This window comes from Polypterus senegalus, chromosome 1 (genome assembly GCF_016835505.1).
Source record: "Polypterus senegalus isolate Bchr_013 chromosome 1, ASM1683550v1, whole genome shotgun sequence".
Taxonomy (NCBI): Eukaryota; Metazoa; Chordata; class Cladistia; order Polypteriformes; family Polypteridae; genus Polypterus; species Polypterus senegalus.
Window position 1 is genome coordinate 171,826,182 of NC_053154.1, and position 18,364 is coordinate 171,844,545.

Consider the following 18,364-nt stretch of genomic DNA (forward strand, 5'->3'; position numbering starts at 1 on the left):
TATAGCCCCACCCTGACTCCTCCCAGAATTGTGCATACTTGAATATGCAAATTATTATAAATCACCCCTTCTATTCAGCTTTGTTAAAAGACAATGGCAAAAGCCTGTGTAAAGAAGAAGAATTTCATCAAATGCGAAATAGAGGTTCTGCTCAGTGAAGTGGAGACAAGGAAAAACATACTACTTGTTGGCTTAGGCAGTAGTATAAGCAACAAAAGGAAGTTGACCAAGTGATGTAGAGTTGCGGAGGCAATCAAAAGTTCAAGTTCTGAATGTCACAGTGCCCAAAATAAAAAAAGAAGTGCTCAGATATCAAAGTCAATGTAAAAGGCGAGTTGTAGCTCACCGTCTGTTTATTCTGTTTCAGACAATATTACAAACGCTGACCCCTGTGCAAAGAAGCAAATAAAGCATAATTCCTCAAACTCTGCCTTTGTAAAGCCGGCTCCAGTTCAGCACACAACTCCAAGAGGATAGCTTAGGAAATCGAAGTCAACTTAGAAGCCAGTCATTATCATCTATAAATGTGCACTCTCTTCTAACTCTTTCTTTTCTTCTAACAACACTAAATCAGCTATGGTAGTTGTAATAGTTTGGCCATTCTATGCACCATTGTATTGTTACAGACTGATTACGATCGAATGAATTAAATTTGCAAACGATATGCAATTAATTTTGGTGTATTTGATAAATCCTGCGTCATGGATGCGAATATGAAAAAGGGGGGAAACAACACAGTAGCAGTGGCATTGCTTTGATGCTGGGTGCCTCCAGTTTGCAAAACCAAGCAGAAAAGTGTTTACACATGGCCTGAGGCTGCAGTGAAAATGTGTGAGGCTTTAGGCAAAGTTTAGTTTTTAAACATCTTGAAGTAGGCATTGAAATGCAAGTACGCAACATATTTGCGCGTACACACCATTTATACATGATGCCCCTGTTGTCAGATTCAAACCCAGGATCTCAAATTCATCAGTGCTACCACATTACATGTCTCATATTTATTTTAATTAGAGACATGTGCTGTTAAGGGAATGCAGGAGAAGAAGTTAGATGTGGTAAAAATGAAAATGTTGAGATGGATGTGTGGAGTTACAAAACAGGACAGAATAATTAATAATAACAACATCAGAGTGGATGTATATATGTGAGACAGATATCTAAGAAAGTAGGCTGAAGTGGTATGGACATGTGATTAAGAGAGACAAGGAATATGTGGGTAAAACAATAAGGGGAACTGAAGTTCAGTGGAAGAGGAAGCAATGCCAAATCAGAGGTGGGTGAATGCAGGAAAAGAAGGTCTGAAGGAAACGTGCTTGACTGAGGAGGAGGTGCCAACATGAGCTGTTTGGAGCAGTGTGATCAAACACATTGACCCCACACAGAAGTGGGAAAAGATGTAGAGGAAGAAGAAAACTATAGTTGTGAGCCCATCATTTTCTGAAAATCTTTACAAAGAATTGATAAGTTTGAAATCTGTATCAAATTGGTATTGTGACTTCATTATTATGGAGCAAACAATGGCCAGTTTAAAAGATAAGGAATAGTTCTAGTCAATAAATCTTGTTTTCAATATTCATTACAGCCTGTGCAACTAAAGAAAGTGGATTTTTTTTCAATGAAATAGTTGATATTGGGTCTAAAAGAATGATTGTTTAAGTTTATAAACTTTGAAGTGAGATGTTCTGATCAGGTAGTAAAAGATGCAGAAGCCATCCTCACCATCATCAATCTCATAGTACCTGGTTTATTATGAAAGAAAACTCCACACTTATTACTACTAATAGTAAGTGCACTGGAGAGTTTGACTATGCCTGCATTAGTATGTTATCATTTAAAAACAGCCTTTTTAAGCAAAACAGTGTTTTCACATCATTTATGAAAGTATCTCTGCCCACACTAAAATAACACAGCCATTTGCCTACATTGGGCATGCTGAAGAAATCCTTGAAGGGACGGTAACACCAACAGCTAAGGGATTTATCACAAAACGTTGGGGACTGATAAATTATTTTGCCTTTTGTGCATGTCTGAACAATTCAAATTGTACAAAACACAATGTAGATGCTAACAGAACACAAAAAGAACCGTGGAAAGCAACTCCTTTATGTATGCTTTGTTGGAATGTGGTTTTCTTCCATGAAGGGTGACCAGTCAGGGAATGAAATGTTGTAATGAGCAGGATGTAATCGGGGAAAAGCCAGGAAATAAGCATGAAGCATTCTGAACATGAGCTGAGTCTGCATTTTCAGAACTCTTCAGTTTCACCCATCCACACTGTAATGTGCCTCCGGTATTTTCAGAAATGTATAGCACTGCATCACATTTTCAAAGGCCTCCATTTTTGGGGCATTAAAAACTCTCAGGTAGCTTGGATGAAGGGCGAAAATAGAGACAAATAACCTTGTTTTTTGTTTTTAATTATCAAATTAGCTCTTTTTTGATGTAAATTTTCAATTATCTGGAGTACTAATTGCAGCAAGCCTACATTTTTAACAATTACAGTCCATGCAGACTTATACCTTTCTTGGTTTAGTTTCTCCTTTTCATCATTTTCATTGAAGAAGATGTTTATAATCACTAAGTGGTGATGAATCACTTTTAATTTTAGTTTCTTTATCTAAAACCATTTATCACACACTAAACAAACTGGCCCCTTTTATTCTGTCTGCACCGTGTAGTCATTCTGATGAGAAATTGTAGTATCTTTAGTAATATTTACATTCAAATATTTCACACCGACATGTTTAAAAGGAGGCCAAAGAGCAATTATGTACACAATGAGTCATAGGGCATTAGAGGACAAAACTGTAACTAAATATCACACTGGGGACAAACAGGTTTCACAGAAAACAAATAAATAAATAAATGAATAAATTAAAAAAGCTTAGCCTAAGGTTTTTGATTTTTTTTTTTGGGATCCGACATGATATTTCTAGATGACTAGAAAAGGAAGCTCTGCTGGCTGGAACACAGAAGGCACGACAGTGAGAGAAAGAGCCTTTAGAGATTAGGTTTGTCACTTTAGGAGCAGCTGCTGAATCTGACCCTGCTTTTGGAGGCTGATTTCAATCCTCTGACCCTGGAAAGGTCTAAAAATAGTTTGCAAGAAGCAGACATTGACCAAGTGCGTCAGATCAGGCGGTTGTTCCTCATCGAGCAGATTCCACTTGCACAGTCGCTGTCTTTTTCTCTCCTGACATCAAGTATATCTTCAAATATGAAGCAGCCTTCTGACTAGGTAGGTGCTGTGTGTATTAACAATTGGCTCTCTACAGTAACTTAATTTACTGTGTGCCTTCAGAGTTACATCAACTTAAACTTGCTCACTGTGGTTAAACTGAGCTGAAAAGTGCTGAATGGAGAAGGAGCAGCATTGCTGTGTGCTTATTTAGCATCACTTGAGGAGCAGGAAATGTGTGGATGATTTGGTTTAGGCAAACAAAATATGTAATGCTAAAGGATAGTGAAATCTGAAAGTTTTCTGTTTTAGAGTGTTTTGCTGAGGTTTGTTGTTTGATCAAAAATTTTTAAAGTTATATACAATTTTGTTAAAAAATGTAATTAATTAATCTGTCCAAGTATAGTATTATTCAGTCCTTGTGTAGTATAATACATTTTAAGGAAAGGGATGTTACAAAACAATTTTAAAACTAAGCATTTAAACAAACATTCTCTAGAACTTTTAGTGTAAGCAGTAAGGTAACATATTTTACTAAACAAATTAGTTACGTCCTCTTTCACACAGATTGCTATACCAAAATGCTGCCTAAAATTACGTTCTTCTTATTTAAGCTATTTTACAGATTGTGTTGTCAACTGAAGACTTTCAAAAAGTGTAAGTGTAAAAGCAATCAGACGATTAGGGCAACGTGAGGAACAATTTCTTCTCATTTGCGAATCCAACATAATAAACGGATAAATGTGTGTCAGTTTATCTATCTAGTTGCTATGCCTCTGCCATTCCTAAAGATGGCACATCACAGACATTTTTAGTAATCAAAATGCATTGCATCTGTCAATCCAACAAATGGTAAATCACAATCATTTGTTGTATACAAATTCCTTGCATTTTTCATTCCAACAGGTGGCACATCACTTACATTAACACTGCTTTTACAAATCCTATACCAAATGGCATATAACAGAGACATATCCATTGCGTGGCACACTGCAAACGTTAAGAGATGGGTGTAACTGCAGCCTGCAATACCTATGATGTAGATCAGGTAATGCCCACAATGTCAGTCATGAAGCACCCTTTCAGTCAAATAGGCCTCCCACAACTCTATTCTTAACCATAGTTTAACGGGGCCCTAACCATACAGCGATGGCTGTTTTGTGATGTTGGGGTGTTGTGTGACTTTGCGGTCTGCAATTACACAGTGAACATTAATGCTGAGGTCTAGCTGATCACTTAAATTGCAACCTGTCCTAGACAAATAGTACACAGCTAGTAATATATAATTGGTCAATAAATATATATAAAATACTTGAATTAAATTGTGTAAATTGAAGAGCATGTGTTTTAATGTATTCACCTACACTGCCAGCATCTCATAATAATTTTTCACACTAAAATACTGTATTGAAAAATGTTGCTGTGAAATCACAGCAGGCTAAGCCGTCTTCTGTCATAAGACTACAACCTCACCGGAATGGGAGAAATTTGAGGTCTGACATTGTCCTGGAAAGTAAGATAAAACATACTAAAGCTGTAGCTCTGTGTCTTGTTCTGTTGGATTCACTCACAGTCATGACAGAATAGCTCTTCTGGCTTCCAGGATCTAGTCTACTGCTATGTTGCTGGTACATTCACATTTTATTATACTTTGTTATGTCTTGCTAATCATTAAAAAACACATACTTTAAAGATAATTATATCTTTGATTAGATTAACAGAATGTCTATTGTTTGTCCAATTGAAACTTTCATTATTTTATTCCTGCCTTGCAAATCATTCAAATTACGTAATTCTGTGTCTTTTTTTGAAAAGGATGCCTTAAGCCACAAGGCTGGTTAAGAAGCCATGGGCTACCTCATTTAACAAAGTCACTGGTACCACTTTAGTTTAGGTACTGCCAACATGAATCTATTACTCATTTCCTTTTATGTAATAAGACTTTAACAAAGGCTTTGTTTGGTCTTTATAACACTTATAAAACCTCAGTAGATTAGTTATTCATCTCTGTGCAGTGTGGCATATTGACATGATGGTAAGGAAATTATGAAGGATTCACAGGTCTTGTAATAAATACAGTATGTAATATCAAAAGAAATGTGTCTCAGTTAAGCCACCTCAGACCACCACAAAGGGAAGTGTTATTAGTAGGTCACATTGCAGAGATGAATAAACACTTTATTGATGCCTTGTATGACATATGGAGACCAAAAGAAGCCTTTGTTAAGGTCTTGTTACATAATAATAAATCAGTAATAGATGCATTTCGGCAGTGCCTAAACTGAAGTGGAACCAAATAGTCATGGTTTTTTAATTTTTGTTAGACATTGCTAATTTTTTTTCTTAGTTTTTTCTTCATAATAGGAGTTTTGAATTGTAAGAAATCCATTCTGTTATTATTTTGCCAAATTTGAAATGTTACGATTATTTTATGCTGCCACCTTCTTTTTTTGTGCTGCCATTTTGGTCATGTTTTATATGTAGTTGCTAGTTTGTTGTGTAAAGGAAGTTTTAATGATTTTTTTCTTTATTCATTAGTCTGTATGTAGCAAACATGAGAGCACGACAGATGATTGAACCTTTGAATACGTTCAGTTTTGACATTTTTAACATATGGTCTTGAAATGCATACACTCAGAGAAGCCGCTAAACCATGTAATATGTTTGTTTTGCCTTCAGTTATGACATGTGAACTATGAACATGAATTAAAGTGCAATATGCCTTTGTATTGCATTTTAAACTAACATAAACATTGTGTGGCATAGTGAATGATTTGTTTGATGTATTTTTAATTATAATATGTTCATATTATATATCATATAATCATGTTCATATGCTTTACATTGCAATGCAGTTAACATGCTGGATTGCATTTAATTTTGGCAAGAATAATCTTCCACTTTTCCATTCTGCCTATAACTCCTAAAAAATCTGAGGAAACAAAGTTCCAGTAAACCAACTTTATTCAAAATCTGAATGTTTCAAACATTTTAGGACTATAATAATGGTGTCAGATTTAATAATGGTTACTTGATCTAGTCATGTCTCACATGTTCTAATAAAACAAATGCGGAAAGCACAATGAGTTTGGGGCCCAGTCTTGTGTTCCCTGTTTAATAAAGGTAAAGTAAAATAATTGAAAGAGAACAACAATAGTTTGGAAGTCAACGTCTTTGCTGTGATAAACACAGGTTCTCCGAAAAAGAGAACTAGCTCTGTCTCTACCAGGGTTCAAACTAAACCCCTGCTTCTAGAAGCTGAGGTGATTGTACAGGAGCCTCCTGGAAGGGGTAGTGCTTCTGGAACAGGGAATCAAGTGAGGTAGAATGTTTTCCAGTTGAGGTCCTTCTGAGCTGAAGATGGTAATGGAGAATGTATTGACAACAACAGCCCCTCTTTTGTAGGAGTGGTATTACTTACCTTAAGAGAGCCCTGAAGATGCTCCCCAAGTGTATATCCTTGACAATGTATACCCTCAAGTAAACGCTTAACCAGAAGAAGTCATATATTGCCCAAGGATGCATAAAATTGCAAAACCATTTAAAACAGGTCAACATTATTATCTCATTACAATAATACCATCTATACAACATATAGAAAGTGTATGAAGAGCTGTGTTTGCAATTGCTTTGCTGGTTTAATAAATAATTTTATGTTATATATCACTTTACAGATATTCTACTTTGAAAGGCCAACAATAAGAAAGTACACCAACCTTCTTTAAAGGACAAAATGGTGCGCAATGTGGATGATCTGGAGTTTTGCCTTCCTTCCCATTCTCAGAGTATACTTGAGGGGCTTTGTTCCTTGCGCTCAAACCCAAAGTTTTCGGATGTCACTCTGAGTGTATCTGGCCGGGAGTTTCACTGCCATCGCAGTGTGCTTGCACTCTGTAGCCTTTATTTCAACAGTATGTTCTCAGGAGACTTTGTGGAGAGCATTTCTGCTCGAGTAGAACTGCACGATGTGGATGCAGAGGTCCTGGACACATTGATAGATTTTGCATATACTGGCAAGCTAACCATCAACCAGGACAATGTCGAGAGACTGATACGCACTTCAAGTCAGCTTCAGTTTGTTACAGCTCGTACTGTCTGCAGTCGATATCTTCAACACCAGATTGATGCCTCCAACTGTCTTGGAATTCTACAGTTTGCAGAGACCCATGGGTGCCCGGAGATTGTCGCTAAAGCACGTAGCTTCCTATTGGAGAATTTTGGGGCAGTGGCTCAGGGTGAGGAATTCCTACTGTTAGACAAAGAGAAACTCACATCTCTCCTCAGGGACAAGAGGCTCCAAATACGGGAGGAACAAGTGAGAGTCGAAGCAGCTCTTCGATGGGTGAGATACCAAGAGTCACTGCGCTCTCGTTACCTTCCTGAGCTCTTGGGACTGGCACACCTCTCCCTCCTGTCAGAGGACTACATCACCACTACTCTGCTAAATGACAAACTTGTCCAGGATTCAACCAACTGTGCGGAAACTGTAAGAAGGGTAAGCAAAAGGATAAAATTCCCATGCTTTGTTGTTCACCTAGTTCTTGGTTTACACTCTACAGTTGAGAGTTAAAAGCTCTGCAATTATTATGAATCGTGATTATTTTTGTTTTATATTAAATCTGTTATCATTATTGGATACATTGTTTTTATGCTTTTAAGTGTTTTTCCCCTGAAGATTTTTGCTCTTGCTTTCCTTTTGTATTGAAATACTTCATGTCATCTTGTGCTGACATTTTGTTTTTTGTTGTTTTTTTTTTTACAGAAGGAGGTATTTTGGGAGTTTTATTATTTATAGTTGCTATTGTGGGAAGGCCAATGCACAATGAGTGACATCATTATTGTGATGGTATAAAGGGTGGGGATTGTGCACTTCCAGGTTTTCTAAGATTGTAGATTACTGCAGTTTAAGAATTATAACTTTCCTTGCTCTTTCAACTAACGTATAGACTAATTAGTAACATTCAGAGGCGTACAAGACAGACAAGGCAGGAAATTACTCCCTGAGGGCTGCTGTTTACATAGGTACTCATTATAATGACAAAAGTGCAAGAAAAATTGAGTTGGACCAAAAACTCTTGACTAACACTATTGAGTTTTTTTTTTTTTTTGCCCAGGGCCCCCAGAGTCCCTAGAATTGCCTCTGGCTACATACATTTGAGTATAGTTTTTGCTTTGCATTTTGGGAGTTTTGACATACAATTTCTCTTTGGGCCACAACTTGACCAAAATAGACAAAGAGTTAGCTTAGTATACATTTCAGTCTGGATTTTACTTCTTTACAGTTCTTTCAACTCATTTTATCTTCTGATCATTGCGTTCAGCCCATATGGCTGCCCATATTATTTTCATCTCTGGCATACAAGCAATCTGTAGTTTGTTTACTTCTCAGTAAGTTACAGAATCAATTTCTAAATGGACATGCTCTCTCTATAATAATGGAATTTCATTTGTTAGAGTTTTTAGGTTACAAATTTTCTCCTTTAGATGTTGAAGACCTACACTAATAGTCAAAAACTTGTTAGCAGTTGGTGTAAAGTTTTATCCATTGTTTAAATTTGAATGATCATAATAGAAGGTTCTCCACTGTGAAGATTTTTATCGATGGTTAAAATGTGGATCCTTTTAACACACTGAGCAATCTCTCTATAGCCACTGGACTCCACTGGTACCTAAAGAGAATCTCATTCTGTAATAATCTGACTGAGAGTGAGCAAAATAAAGAGATATTGTGACCAGGAAAAGAAACTAAAGAGGATTTGGCAAAAACGAATAAGTCGAAACTGAGAATCAAGGTAAGCAAACACAACAGAGATAGAAAAATGTAGTCAAAGATACAAGACATTAAATCAATATTGAAAATGCATGTTTGTTTTATTTTAAGTTAAGGAAAAGAGCCACTAGGCAGGACAAGATACAGTTGAGGTCAGGGACGGACAAAAATATCTGAATCCCAGTGGGAGAGGTCAAAAGTACTGATTGTTAAAGCCTAATACATAGAAATGAAATTCAAAGTCAAAGGACTACAAAATGCACTTTTTCATTTTTTGAGAGAAGCTAATACAATAATGCAGTCTACACTGAGCTACCAACTTAAATAGGCAGAATGTCAGGGTGCAATACATGACTTCTATATCAAGTGACCAGTAATGGGTAGATATAGCAACAACAAACAATATGGTCATGAAAAATAAGTACAAATGGCGGTGCCTATGAATAACAGATCCTAAGATGGAGTCTTGTAATGAAAAATATTTTAAGAAACTCAAATGCAATCTACACAAATATCAAAATGTTCAGAGATGAGAACAGAACAAAAGGAAGCCCGGATTAAAACACTTTCTCATTACTGAAGTTCCCCATCAAAACAAGACCAGGGGCCTCATGCATAATGGCGTGTGTAGAATTCACACTAAAAACATGGTGTAAGGACAAAAGCGAAAATGTGCATATGCACAAAAAAATCCAGATACATAAATCTGTGCGTTCGCCAACTTCCACGTTCTTCCACCCCATAAATCCCAGTCAGCGTGAACGAACGTGCACACGACTGCTGTCCTGCCCCGTCTTCTCCCAGAATTATTCATCTTTGAATATGCAAATCAATATTAATAGCCCTTAAGCTCAGCATTCTGTGAAAAGACAATGGCAAAAGCACGTGGGAAAATCAAAGAATTTCAACAAATACCAAGTGGAAGCAAGGAAAAACATACTATTTGTTGGTTTAAACAGTGGTATAAACAACAAAAAAAAGTTGATCGAGTAACATAGCGTGTCGGAGAAACTAGAAAGCTCAAGTTCACAAAGTCGCACAGTGCCCGAAATAAAAAAAGTTGTCGGATATCAAAGTCACCGTGAAAAGGCGAGTCGTAGCCCACCATTTGAGTGTCATAATAAATTATTAGGGTACAGAGAAAAGAAAAAAAATAGGGACACAGTGAGAAACAAGTTTGAAATGTCAACTTTAATCTCGAAATTTCCACTTTAATCACGCAGTTTATTTTTTTTATTAAAGTAGAACATCATCATCTTTAAATCATTTAATTTACTAGTTTCTCAAATACCATTGTAACTATAGTAGCACGTTAAATGCTTTTTTTGTGTATGTGTTCTTCTATCTGCTCTATGTGTGTGAATCACTACATGCTTTTTAAACGACTGGACACAGAATCCATTATATTCATGATATTACAACTCTCTGAATAATTAAAATACTGAGGTGTATACTTGATATCATTTTCATGATGATAGGAGTCAAAGCATGTTATTAAACATGGGAACACGGTGGCGCAGTGATAGTGACAAGCTGGCGCCCTGTCCACAGACTGCCTCCCGCAAGATGCTTGCTGTGCGTGTGTGACCTTTGATGAAATAATTTATTGCAGCGGTATTGTCTCTTTCAGATATACTAACCCAATTCCTGTCCTTCCTTTTCTTTCTCCAACTAACCAATCGCCACACAATCAGCTCTGTAATAGATGTTAAGCCATCTGTAAGCTTAGAACACTGATTCTTCAAAACTTTTAGGGAACATTGAAATATCTTCGTAGTACATGTTTAATTATTCTATCCATCTATCCTTCCAGTGTCACGCCAGCCCCAGCAAGAATACAGCGCGAGGCCTGAACAATCCCTAAAACGAGGCACCAGATTGTTGCTAGCGCTGCAACACTGTGTCCTCACATCTTTCATTATTAACAATATAGATTATTTAAATGATGTTAACATTTTATCTGTATAATGTAATTAACATATTTTGCTGCATTTCATCTTAAAAATGATATTGTCATTATATGTAAATATGCATTTTATAAAGTGGCTCAGGTTGTGCAATATTATAACTGTCGCAAGTTTACAGTGAGGTAATTGTACTAATAAGTACAAACAGTTCTAAAAGGAGCGCTTGATGGACTGATTGAGTATGTTTATAATTCTTGGGATGAAACTGTTTCTGAATCACGATATCCCTACAGGAAAGGCTCTAAAGCATTTGCCATTTGAGAGCAGTTCAATAGACAGCTTGGCTGAGGCAGCATGTGCTTGATGCTGTATACCGATAATTCTGTTTCTGATCAGCTGCTGTAGATCTGTGATTCCCCACTCAGATACAGTGATATAAGTGCTTTGAGTGGTGCAGTGTGAGTAATATGGAAAAAGATGATCTGCTGTGGCAACCCCTAACGGGAGAAGCTGAAAGAAGAAGAAGAAAGTACAGTGAGAGTAACAATGCTAAAGCAGTTGATGTATTTAGAATAGTTTGACCATTCGGTGGACCATTATATTATTACAGATTAATTACAATCAGATGCCTTAAATTAATAAACAATATGTGGTTAATTTCAGTGTATTTATAAAGCCGCGTCAGGGATGTGGATTCTAAAAAAGAAAGGGAAACCACACTGGAACAAAAGCACTGCTTTGACGCTAGGTGCCGCCAGTTTGCAAAACCGAGCGGAGAACTTGCTTTGCCAAGCATTTAGCTAGCGTGAAAATGTGCTTGGCTTTATGGCAGGTTTAGATTTTATACATCACCATTTGAGCATGGAAATGGGTATACACAACATTTTTGCACTTATGCATTGTTTATACATGAGGCCCTAGATCTTCCAATTTAAATATCCTTTAATCCAAGTGCCAATTGACCTGTCTAACAGAAATGAAATGATTATCTTCTCCAGTTAAATATTTATGGATGGTAAATACAAATTACACACTCATATGAATTAAGGCTGGTTATTAGAAAATTACTTCACAGAACCTTTTTTGTTTAATATCAGAAACAAAGAATCTCAAACACTGTAATTTTCCCCCAAAAAAATATTTCCATGAGCCTATTTATTTATTTTTTATATATACCAAGAAGAACATCTCATGCATTCATATGTTCTCAAATATTAGTAGAATAATAGCTTCCTAGGTGTGTGATTGTAATTATTTTGGAGACAATTTCCGCTCACATAATTACTTTTAATATATGGAAGAGCAGCACATCCACACGACTGACTTTGGTAAAGAAAGGGAACACTTCTAACAAACTGACTTTGAAATTAGAAGATTTTTTGGGGTTTATTATATTCTGATTTTAGTAAGCAGAGTGATTTTAACGAGGCTAATCAGGAGAAAAAGAATATAGTTTTATAGGACAAAACATGTAAGAGTTTATCTGTGAACTTAAATCGCCAAGCACTACATCAGGCAACCTTTTAGTCCAGCACAAATTAGTTTTCAGGTTTCAAGTTTTTCAGGTACCTCTGTAATCTCGCCCCCAACACAAAAATTCCCTAGAGAGAAGAACACAAAATAACAACACCTGGAGTAACCAAAACAGCGATGGAAACAGCCCAAAATAAAAGTATAAAATCTAAATAAGGCTTGGAAATTTGCATTCAATACAAAAGATTCTCTGACCTCACAAACCTAAGTAAAACGTGATTTCATAGATATTTACCCCAGAAATAGAGAAAAATTAACAAAATAATCTTTTTCATAACATATTGCACTTGATTGTTTTGAGAGCACCAACACTAAATAACTGGTTTTAGGTACATAGAGGTTAGGAAAATACGCTGATACAGAGCATTGCCACTCCCACCACATGACAAACCAACTCAGGATCCCAGATTAGGACCTGAGTGCAGCCATGCAACGGGTGACACCTCAGCACCACACAAGTTCAGATGGAATAGAACCATTGTGAGGTTTTTTTATGGTGGCTGGAGTGCCAATTCTTCTACCAACCCCTGGGTTTTCCCTGCAGGTTGGAGGGCCTACAAGCAGGGATAGATGCAGATTAATGTCATACCTAGGATGGAGCAATTGCAGGTTAAGGGTCTTGCTCAAGGGCCCGACAGAGCAGAGTCTCTTTTGGCGTTTACGGAATTTGAACCAGCAACCTTCTGATTGTCAGTGCAAATCCCTAGCCTCAGAGCCACCACTCCACCTGTACATAAATAAGGCAAAAAGATCTCTTCCACTATACTATGTTTGGGTTTCAGAGGAAAAAAGTTTCCTGTAGCTACAGTACCTTCCAAAAATGATTTATGGGGGGTAACAAATAAATACTTTACTGACTGGAATTACTTAATGTTGCCACTTTATTGTCTGGTCTGTTGGCCATTAACCACTCTTGCATTGCATAAAATGCTCCTGTGTAACAAATGACAACTAAGTAAAGACAGCAGGGACATAATGAATTGGCACTTTAACAAAAAGTACTTTATCAATTAACCCTATCCCAGAGCTCATAAGTCATTTCTAGTCTGTCAGTTTCAGCTGGAAAGGAGTTAAACTGAATTTTCAGTTTAATGATCAGCGATTACAGCAGAAACCAATTTCACTTTAATTTTACTAAAAGGAAAGTAAAGACTAATTTAATGTGGTAAGGTGCACATGTGTAATCACAAATAAGTGACTTGAAGAAAGTAACTGGGTTCACACTTTGTTTAAAAGAAAACATCACTATAATTTCTCCATGTATTTATCTGCTTTATTGCAGTGAGTTAAATATGTTGTTTTGCAAAACTTTCATTAGAGCTCAGTTTGTTGGGTTGGACATCAACTACTTCTCATTCATTAAATGGGTGTTTCAGTGGACAGATTTAGTACTGTGGCAACTGCATTGTTGCTAGCTCTAGGCTTATTATCATTCTTCATCTTCATTCAACCATCTTTGACTACCTAGTAACAGATGACTACCCAAGACTCTAAAGTTTATGTTTTCTGGCAGCAGCAACATGACTGAACCAGTTGCTCATACTGAGCAGTACCCCTTAATGACAACCCAGATAACCACCATGTATGTCTGCAGGTACCTGTCTGTTGCCTGGCAGAGTTAATGGACTGAGTAGGAGTCTAGGAATTGATGGCATGATCTGATGTAGGGCCAAACATTTGAAAGTACTACACATCCTTGACACCTCTTCTATGGTGAGATACAGTTGTAACAACCACGTTCACGCTCAGATGGCATCAAGTTACACACTCTGGCTGTGATGAAGTGAAGTCAAGACTCAGTCACGCCAACCTGTACTTATCCTTTAGTTTATTACCTGCTCACTACTCCAGCTCCCCAGTCGACAGACAAAAACAGATAAATTAGTCAAAGAAAAAGGTTCAGTAGGTGTAAAATGAATATATTAGAAGAGGATGAAGTATTACATACATACACCCCAAATTCCCCAATCCTGATGTACATGTAGATATTTACAGTGATAGAAAAAAAAATGAAACCGACCTAACCTCCTTTGTCTTAACTATTATAGATAGATAGATAGATAGATAGATAGATAGATAGATAGATAGATAGATAGATAGATAGATAGATAGATAGAGAACCTGAGTTTAGACTGTTTTCAGTAAAACAACTGAAAACAATGTAATTAGTTCTTTCCTAACCCCTTGAAACAAAACATTGGAAGCTAACAACAATTCCTTTTAGGGAAAAAATATTTGAAAGAAACCCTGCTTTACAAAAAGTAATTTAAAAAAGAAATGAAAAAGGGACTAAGATATATTGAAGCTCGCATGGCCTGTTCCTATCTGTTTGAAGTTTGCATGTTCTTCCCATGTCTGCATAGGATTTTCTCCAATGTGCTGGTTCCCTGACAATGTTCAGTTTCTATCTTGCACCTATTGCTGCCAGAACTCCCTCATTTAAAACAAATGTATTTGCAATTGTAATAAGTTGCAGTACATTATGGTTTGAGACCATTCAACCTGACTGTCCTATTATGCAAGTCCGTGGCTAGTCATTTGTTGAAAAAGCAGAAGTGTGTTTCTTTAAACAGCATAGCACATCACATTACCCTGTATGAGAATGTATTTCATATTCTCTGTCGTAAGTGAATCCTTCCAAATCCTCCAGAGCTGTATTTTATAGCCTGACTTCTATACATCATATTATTTATTCCATAAGCTAACAAGCATAATGCTGTTGAGAATTTTAAAGGTCAAACATGTATTCAGCTGCATCAAGTTTTCCATCTATGAAACAGATGACCTGTTAACTGTTGGAGTGTTTAAATTAACCAAATTAATAGCAAAACCAGTAAGAAATGCTGTGGAGGAGCAACATGAGTACAAGTTCCTACAAGCCTAAGGTATGTTCATTGGCTTGCTGTTGCCCGGTCAACAGATCTGAGTCAAGTACAAAATGTCCTGTTTCCAAGTCAGTTTTCACATTTGTTTTGACCAAAATAAAACAGAAAGACAGTTTGATCAATGAACTATTAGCTGTGCAGTGACATACATGAATCATTTTGTTTTGGATCCTTTATGGTAGAACCACCAGATTAATTTCAATATGGGCACAATAACTTAAAGCCATGACTTGAAGGTCCTCTCTCTCTCAGTTAAGGTTCTTTTAATTAATTTATTTATTTAAACATTTGAAAGTACTACACATCCTTGACACCTCTTCTATGGTGAGATACAGTTGTAACAACCACGTTCACGCTCAGATGGCATCAAGTTACACACTCTGGCTGTGATGAAGTGAAGTCAAGACTCAGTCACGCCAACCTGTACTTATCCTTTAGTTTATTACCTGCTCACTACTCCAGCTCCCCAGTCGACAGACAAAAACAGATAAATTAGTCAAAGAAAAAGGTTCAGTAGGTGTAAAATGAATATATTAGAAGAGGATGAAGTATTACATACATACACCCCAAATTCCCCAATCCTGATGTACATGTAGATATTTACAGTGATAGAAAAAAAAATGAAACCGACCTAACCTCCTTTGTCTTAACTATTATAGATAGATAGATAGATAGATAGATAGATAGATAGATAGATAGATAGATAGATAGATAGATACTTAATTCATCCCCTCAGAGGAATTCAGGTGTCCAGTAGCTCAAATGTGTCAGTAAAAATTGTTAAAATATTATTATAAAAGCAAGGAGAACAAACATAAATAAATAAATAGTAAAAAGTACAAATGAAAAATGTATTAAACACATAAACAGCAATTGGGCGACTTTCAAGCAGAGAATGACCTAATATCAGCCTGCATGCAGAAGTACTTTCTAGTGGCTTGCTATTTAACCTTGAAAGCAGCTTGTCCAACTCAAAGAAACACAGCAATGTTCGACTGAAGCATCTAAGCGTTTTTTCCATGAAGTAATTGTTCATGTAGCTCTTAGAATCCCTCTGTCTTGACACAGATGGAGTTCTACCTGGTAATTCCTGAGGTCCACAAATGTTTACTAAGCACGTGATTCTGAATGTAAATGTGTTTTTGTTTACAGACTGCAATGGAAGAAAGGCCTATGATGAAGACAGGAAGCAGTCAGCAAGAGGTACTTGTAGTGATTGGGGGGCGTTCTCTCGATGATGAAGAGGAAGAGGAGGAAGAAGAAGGAGGAGGAGGCGGAAATGATCCAAGAGCAACTACAAAAAACTGTGCATTTTACAACCCACGAACAAGTAGGTATAATATACAGCAAAGCAATAAAGGTTTAGTTTTTGTTAGTTAAAAAATATAATGAGTATAATACAATAAGGAGTTTGTTATCATTTATTTATTCTTAATTTATTTGTTTATAGTGGTTGCATTAATTAGTTATGAAAGCAAGGAAAAAGTGCTTTTACAGACCCATTTCCACTTTTTAAAATGTAATTAAAAACAAAATGTATCGATTTGAAAATAATTTAAACCCATTTGTAACTGGAAATTGAACAAAGAAGACATATAAAATGTTGAAATCAAAAAAATGTATTGTTTTATGAAAAGTATATGCTCATTTTGAATTTCTCACAATTGTTCTATTTTCAATTAAACATAGAATTTGCATGATTTGCAAATCATCGCATTTACCTAATCTGCATGTCTTTGAACTGGGGGAGGAAACTGGAGCACCCGGAGAAAACCCACACAGGAAAACATGCAAAGTGCGATACCACTGTGCCACTCAGATGTAGATGTTATTTTTTACTTAGTATGTATGTCTTTGGGATGAGGGAGAAAACCCATTTGAACATAATACAAATAATGTTAGGAGCTACTATGAGGCAGATGAGACAGATATGCTAATAACTGCAGCACTCTTTTAAATAAAAATTAAAATTTTCCTTATAAATGTCTAATTATTATACTATACTTTTTCATGTTATTCAGTCCAGAAGAAGTGAATTTATAATATTTTCCTATGACTGAGATTTTTTTAAAATAAGTACTAACTTCAGAGAGAGGATGATGGGCCAAGGAATTAAAATCAGCTCCCTGGAGCTGTTGGGTACTAGCTTTAACCATGGTCACATATGTTATGTATTACATATGATGATATACAGTATACATACAGATATATTTTGTCAACAGTGACACCGCAAAAGAGCTAATTTAAAATGCATATCTAAATATATTGGCTTATTTACCAAACACACAGAACAAAAAAAGCAAAGGGGTTATCAATAAAGTAGCAAAATAAAGGGCAAAAAACAATGTAAGTCCAGCTACCCCATAGGTTACTAACACTCTCTAACATGTTGTGTCACTCATTTGTGCCAAACTGCAATTTTTAATGCACATTTAGGCAACCTCTGTTCTTTCTCTAGAAAATACCACAGTTGTATAACTTCTTGACTAGTTCAACCTTGTCACAATACCTCTAAGTCTTCAGTTCAACAGGGCACTGTGTAACCTGTAAAGTCCTGCCAGGGTAGAACTTGAAACCAATTCTACAGCAAGAGATGTTTCTAGTAAATCAGCCAAACCACAGTGTTCTCTAGCAGATCCTCATCTGTGAAGGTGCAGGTACTCTCCACACAACCTTGGTCAGTCTGCTATAGACTTTGACAGCTAAGTACCCACTTAAAAGGTCTAGTACAGTTGGGCCTTGCAACTGTGGCACACCTACATTATGGGGCCCCTTCGCAATCAGTAATGAGATCTGAGTAACCACTATTCATTAAAACAAACAGGCTTAAGTGAAACTAACTGTTTTAACTTTATTACTTTACTTTTGTAAATATAGCATTTATTTTTGAGTAGAAGTAACTAAAATATTGTATCCTTATGCACAAATTAATATAAAAAATTCTTGTCTAAATCCTTGTCTCATGTGTTATCACATTGTAAAGGCAATCACAGTGCTAGCAGCTCGACACGTTATCTGCTGTTTCTTTCTTCCAATGAAGATTTTTTAATTACCTTTTAATTTTAACTGTATTTTAATTGAAAATAGGTAC

General features: G+C 36.3%; 1 protein-coding gene across 1 annotated transcript in view; it reads left to right on the forward strand.

Annotated features, from left to right (window-relative positions):
- The first annotated feature begins 3,132 nt into the window (after positions 1–3,132).
- Positions 3,133–18,364, forward strand: part of klhl30 (kelch-like family member 30) — a 29,696-nt gene continuing 14,464 nt past the window's right edge. The window contains exons 1-3 of the mRNA XM_039763031.1: positions 3,133–3,238; positions 6,853–7,673; positions 16,426–16,603. Of these exons, the coding sequence (XP_039618965.1) occupies positions 6,912–7,673; positions 16,426–16,603 (940 nt within the window). The 5' untranslated portion in view covers positions 3,133–3,238; positions 6,853–6,911. The remainder of the gene's footprint in view (positions 3,239–6,852; positions 7,674–16,425; positions 16,604–18,364) is intronic.